Here is a 6,000-nt window from a genome sequence, read left to right on the forward strand (position 1 = left end):
CTCGGAGAGGTGGAGTACATACAGCGCTGCGAGCTGTTCCCCTCGGAGAGACGGAGTACATACAGCGCTGCGAGCTGTTCCCGTCCGAGAGACGGAGCACATACAGCGCTGCGAGCTATTCCCCTCGGAGAGACGGAGTACATACAGCGCTGCGAGCTGTTCCCGTCGGAGAGACGGAGCACATACAGCGCTGCGAGCTATTCCCCTCGGAGAGACGGAGCACATACAGCACTGCGAGCTATTCCCCTCAGAGAGACGGAGTACATACAGCGCTGCGAGCTGTTCCCGTCGGAGAGACGGAGTACATACAGCGCTGCGAGCTGTTCCCCTCGGAGAGGTGGAGTACATACAGCGCCGCGAGCTATTCCCCTCGGAGAGACGGAGCACATACAGCGCCGCGAGCTATTCCCCTCGGAGAGGTGGAGTACATACAGCGCTGCGAGCTATTCCCCTCGGAGAGGTGGAGCACATGCAGCGCTGCGAGCTATTCCCCTCGGAGAGGCGGAGCACATAAAGCGCTGCGAGCTATTCCCCTCGGAGAGACGGAGTACATACAGCGCTGCGAACTATTCCCCTCGGAGAGGCGGAGCACATACAGCGCTGCGAGCTATTCCCCTCGGAGAGACGGAGTACATACAGCGCTGCGAGCTATTCCCCTCGGAGAGGCGGAGCACATGCAGCGCTGCGAGCTGTTCCCCTCGGAGAGGTGGAACACATACAGCGCTGCGAGCTATTCCCCTCGGAGAGGTGGAGCACATACAGCGCTGCGAGCTATTCCCCTCGGAGAGGTGGAGCACATACAGCGCTGCGAGCTATTCCCCTTGGAGAGACGGAGTACATACGGCGCTGCGAGCTATTCCCCTCGGAGAGGCGGAGCACATACGGCGCTGCGAGCTATTCCCCTCGGAGAGACGGAGTACATACAGCGCTGCGAGCTATTCCCCTCGGAGAGGTGGAGTACATACAGCGCTGCGAGCTGTTCCCCTCGGAGAGGTGGAGCACATGCAGCGCTGCGAGCTATTCCCCTCGGAGAGGTGGAGTACATACAGCGCTGCGAGCTATTCCCCTCGGAGAGGCGGAGCACATACAGCGCTGCGAGCTGTTCCCCTCGGAGAGGTGGAGCACATGCGGCGCTGCGAGCTATTCCCCTCGGAGAGGCGGAGCACATACAGCGCCGCGAGCTGTTCCCCTCGGAGAGGTGGAGTACATACAGCGCCGCGAGCTGTTCCCCTCGGAGAGGTGGAGTACATGCAGCGCTGCGAGCTGTTCCCCTCGGAGAGGTGGAGCACATACAGCGCTGCGAGCTATTCCCCTCGGAGAGGAGGAGCACATACAGCGCTGCGAGCTATTCCCCTCGGAGAGGTGGAGCACATGCAGCGCTGCGAGCTATTCCCCTCGGAGAGGTGGAGCACATGCAGCGCTGCGAGCTATTCCCCTCGGAGAGGCGGAGCACATACAGCGCTGCGAGCTATTCCCCTGGGAGAGGTGGAGTACATGCAGCGCTGCGAGCTATTCCCCTCGGAGAGGCGGAGCACATACAGCGCTGCGAGCTGTTCCCCTCGGAGAGACGGAGTACATACTGTCACGGAGTATTGGGGGACTCAGGGCCCTGCACCCCCGGCTTCCTGCGATTCACCATGACTCTCAGCCAGCCAGTAAAGCAGAAGGTTTATTTGGATGACAGGAATACAGTCCAAGACAGGTCTTGCAGGCACAGACAACAGGGACCCCCTCAGTTAGGTCCATCTTGGGGTCCCCGGGCATTCCAGCCCAGCCCCCCTTGGGAGGTCAGAGCCATCTCTGCCCCCCAGCCCTCTCTCCCTGCCTGCTTCCAGCACTCTCCTTTCAGCGACCCCTCCCACAGCCTTTGTTCAGTTTCCCGGGCTAAGGAGTCGCCTCCCCTTCAACCCCTTCCTGGGTTCTCATGTTACACACTCAGGTATGCGCCCTCGGGCGCCCTCGGGCAGATCCCATCCTCCAATGCAGACTATCCCAGCACACTCCCCTGTCAGCATTCACAGACCACCGTGAGAACAGGCCCAGTTCGTCACATCTCTCCCCCCTTCGAGACCGAACTGAGCAGGGTCACTTTAGCCAGTGACCCGGGGAAGTTCGAACCTACCCCCGTTCCCATGGATGCCCCCGCATCCCTCCCATTCCTTGGTGAGAATTACACCAGGCCCCTCCAGTTTCACGCCCCCCCTTAGGTCGGGGGTGCTTGATGGCACTCGCAGTTCGCATGTGGGAAGGTTTATGCGGCCTGCGCCCTTTTCCCACCCCCATACCTCTGGGGTTCCAACTGGGCTGTGGTCTTCTCCCAGCGCTCCAGTCTGGAGGTCTGTGCTTTGGGCTCTCTTGGTTCAGAGCCGCCCTTTTAACCTTGGCCACCCTCTGGAAAGGATCCTTTATGCTGGGCAAGGGTCCTAAAGCTGTTTTCCCCTTGTCCCAGGCCTTCCTCCCCCTCTGACAGGGGTCACAGGATCCGCAGTACTGTCGGACAGTAACAAAGACCCCAGGCCAGTAAAAGCTCCGTAGCAGCCTCTGCTGGGTACGCCAGGTTCCCTGGTGCCCTGCGAGGGGAATGTCATGGGCCCGGCACAGCAGCTGGCGGCGATACTTCTGGGGTACCACCAGCTGCCTCCTGATCCCCCCTGACTTCATTTCCCCTGGGGGAGCCCATTCTCGGTACAGGAACCCCTTCTCCCACAGGAACCTTTTCCGGCCACCTCGTCCCATGGTCTGTACCGCATTGAGGTCGGCTAGGTCCCTTATTTTCCGCAAGGAGGGGTCTCTCTGTAACTCGGCCTGGAACTCAGCAGCTGGGACAGGGATGGCCACCTGCTCTTCCTCGCCCGCTGGGCCTGAAGCTGCAGCCTCCCTGAGCCGTGTCCCTGGGCGTTCCCTCCCCACCAGGTTAGGGTCCTGCGCCTCAGGCAAGGCACCCCCCCCAAGGCCAGGGCGCAGTGCCCCTCGCCGGCTCTGACTGCGGGTCACAACCAGTGCCTTTTGGGGGTTGCTTGGCCAGTTCTCCAGGTCCCCCCCCATCAATACCTCAGTGGGCAAATACGGGTGTACCCCCACATCCTTGGGGCCCTCCTTGGCCCCCCACTTCAGGTGTACCCTTGCCACGGGTACTTTGACTGGTGTTCCGCCCACCCCCGTCAGGGTCAGGTAGGTGTTGGGCACCACCTGATCTGGGGCCACCACCTCGGGCCGGGCCAGCGTCACCTCTGTGCCCGTATCCCAGTATCCATTGACCTTCCTCCCATCCACCTCCAGGGGAACAAGGTACTCTCTCCGGAGGGACAGCCCCGCGCCTACCATATAAACCAAAAACCCTGAGTCTGGAGCATCCAGCCCCCTAGAGGAGCTGGCCTGGAGCTCTCCTCCCTCCTTAGCAGGTGGTACTCTGCCAGCCCCTCTTCCCTGGGAATGCTGCCTTTCGCCGGGCTGGGTCTCTACCCAGTTAACCCTCTGTGGGTTCGGTCTGCTCAGTCTGTCCCTGAGCCTAGGGCACTGGGCCCGTATGTGGCCCTTTTGGCCACAGTGGTAGCAGCCCATGTCCCATGGGTCCCCTTGAGTAGGTCGGATGGTCCTGATGCCGGATGCTCCCCTCTGATGGGTTTTTTCTGTTTTTTCCCATGGGGAGGTCCCATGGTGACTCTCTCTCTGCGTTGTGGTGGGACTGTTCCTTTGGGACTCCTCCCTTTTATCTCCTGACCGGCTCTTTACAAACTCATCAGCCAGCTGCCCGGCGTGTCGCGGGTTCTCTGGCTTTCTGTCCACCAACCACAGCCTCAGGTCGGATGGGCACCGGTCATACAGTTGCTCCAGTACCAGCAGTTTAATCAGGTCCTCCTTCGTCTGGGCCCCACCAGCCCACTTGCTGGCGTATCTCTCCATGCGGGCGGCTAGTTGCAGATATGAGATCTCAGGGGTTTTATCTTGACTCCGGAACCTTTCCCAGTACATCTCAGGAGTCAGCCCAAACTCTCGTAGCAGGGCTCTTTTGAATAGTTCGTAGTCCCCTTTCTCTGCCTCTCCCAGTTGGCGGTACAATGCCACGGATTTGGGGTCCAGTAAGGGGGTAAGGACCCGGAGTCTGTCCGCGGGGTCCACACGGTGCAGCTCGCAGGCCGTCTCAAAGGCCTCCAGGAAGTCATCCATGTCCTCCCCCTCCTTGTATGGGGCCATGATGCACTTATCAAAGCTCCGTGCAGTCCTGGGTCCCCCCTCACTCACCGCAGCCGGGGGTTCGCTGCCCTTCAATCTCGCCAGTTCCAGGTCATGCTGACGCTGTCTCTCATTCTCCTGTCTCTGTCTCTCATTCTCCTCCCGTTCCTGCTGACGCTGTCTCTCTTCACACTGATGCTGTCTCTCTTTCTCCTCCCGTTCACGCTGATGCTGTCTCTCTTTCTCCTCCCGTTCACGCTGATGCTGTCTCTCTTTCTCCTCCCGTTCATGCTGTCTCTGTTGTTCACGATCCTCCAGCTCTCTCAGTTTTAGCTCTTTCTCCCATTCCAGCCAATTCCGCTCCCCGGATGCCGAACGCCGCCGGGAGGATCCTCTGCTGGCCGGTGGGCTTCGCCGGGGGGACCCCCTGCTGGCCGGGGGGTTCACGGCGCCTTCGGTATTTGCTGGGCTCCTCCCCACCCTTCTCCCAGGCATAGGAAGGAGGGGTCTCGGGAAGCCCTCAGCAGCCGGCTGACCACTCCCAGCTGGGACAGACACTGGTGCCTGCGCTGCATTTGCCAGGCTGCTTCCCTGAGACACAGGGATCAGTTCATTCGCGCGATCTTCCGCCTCCAGCTGGGCAATTAGCTGTTCTTTGGTGAGCCTCCCAATGCGCAGCCGCCTCTGCTTGCATAGCTCCACCAGGTCGCTCTTAAGCCGCTTGGCATACATCTTCCTGCTGGCCACTCACCGGCCTGTGTGCTCACAGCTCCCCACAGTTCCCAGGGGGCCCCCTAGTGTGCCAGCCCTTCTTGAGGTCACCACCTCTCTGCCAGGGTCGAGCTGCAGACTCCTCCGCCCCTGGGACCACTCGCTGCGATCCCCCCGGGGGACCCTGTTACTGCAAAAGTCCTTCTCGCTGGTCACACACTCCCAGGGGTAATAACCGTCTCTCTCTTACTCTTCAGCACGCCTGGTCCCCGTCAATCCCCCTTCGTTTTACTGCTCCCCAGTTACTTACTGCAGGAAGCGCCGTCCACGGGGTGCAGTAGATCCCACCGCTGACACCAGTTGTCACGGAGTATTGGGGGACTCAGGGCCCTGCACCCCCGGCTTCCTGCGATTCACCATGACTCTCAGCCAGCCAGTAAAGCAGAAGGTTTATTTGGATGACAGGAATACAGTCCAAGACAGGTCTTGCAGGCACAGACAACAGGGACCCCCTCAGTTAGGTCCATCTTGGGGTCCCCGGGCATTCCAGCCCAGCCCCCCTTGGGAGGTCAGAGCCATCTCTGCCCCCCAGCCCTCTCTCCCTGCCTGCTTCCAGCACTCTCCTTTCAGCGACCCCTCCCACAGCCTTTGTTCAGTTTCCCGGGCTAAGGAGTCGCCTCCCCTTCAACCCCTTCCTGGGTTCTCATGTTACACACTCAGGTATGCGCCCTCGGGCGCCCTCGGGCAGATCCCATCCTGCAATGCAGACTATCCCAGAACACTCCCCTGTCAGCATTCACAGACCACCGTGAGAACAGGCCCAGTTCGTCACACATACAGCGCCGCGAGCTGTTCCCCTCGGAGAGACGGAGTACATACAGCGCTGCGAGCTATTCCCCTCGGGGAGGTGGAGTACATACAGCGCTGCGAGCTATTCCCCTCGGAGAGGCGGAGCACATACAGCGCTGCGAGCTATTCCCCTCGGAGAGGTGGAGCACATACAGCGCTGCGAGCTGTTCCCCTCGGAGAGGCGGAGCACATGCAGCGCTGCGAGCTGTTCCCCTCGGAGAGACGGAGCACATACAGCGCTGCGAGCTGTTCCCCTCGGAGAGACGG

At 60.8% G+C, this 6,000-nt stretch overlaps 1 protein-coding gene across 6 annotated transcripts in view; it reads left to right on the forward strand.

The window, feature by feature from the left end:
- Window positions 1–5,708, forward strand: part of TM4SF5 (transmembrane 4 L six family member 5) — a 30,212-nt gene extending 24,504 nt beyond the window's left edge. For 5 of the 6 annotated variants that reach the window (XM_054005473.1, XM_054005471.1, XM_054005474.1 and 2 more), the window contains one exon: window positions 4,525–5,708. In XM_054005473.1, coding sequence (XP_053861448.1) covers window positions 4,525–4,821 — 297 coding nt within the window. In that variant the 3' untranslated portion in view covers window positions 4,822–5,708. The remainder of the gene's footprint in view (window positions 1–4,524) is intronic. The other variant, XM_054005470.1, reaches the window with a different exon arrangement.
- The last annotated feature ends 292 nt before the right edge of the window (window positions 5,709–6,000 follow it).

This window comes from Malaclemys terrapin, chromosome 15 (genome assembly GCF_027887155.1).
Source record: "Malaclemys terrapin pileata isolate rMalTer1 chromosome 15, rMalTer1.hap1, whole genome shotgun sequence".
In the NCBI taxonomy this organism is placed as follows: domain Eukaryota; kingdom Metazoa; phylum Chordata; order Testudines; family Emydidae; genus Malaclemys; species Malaclemys terrapin.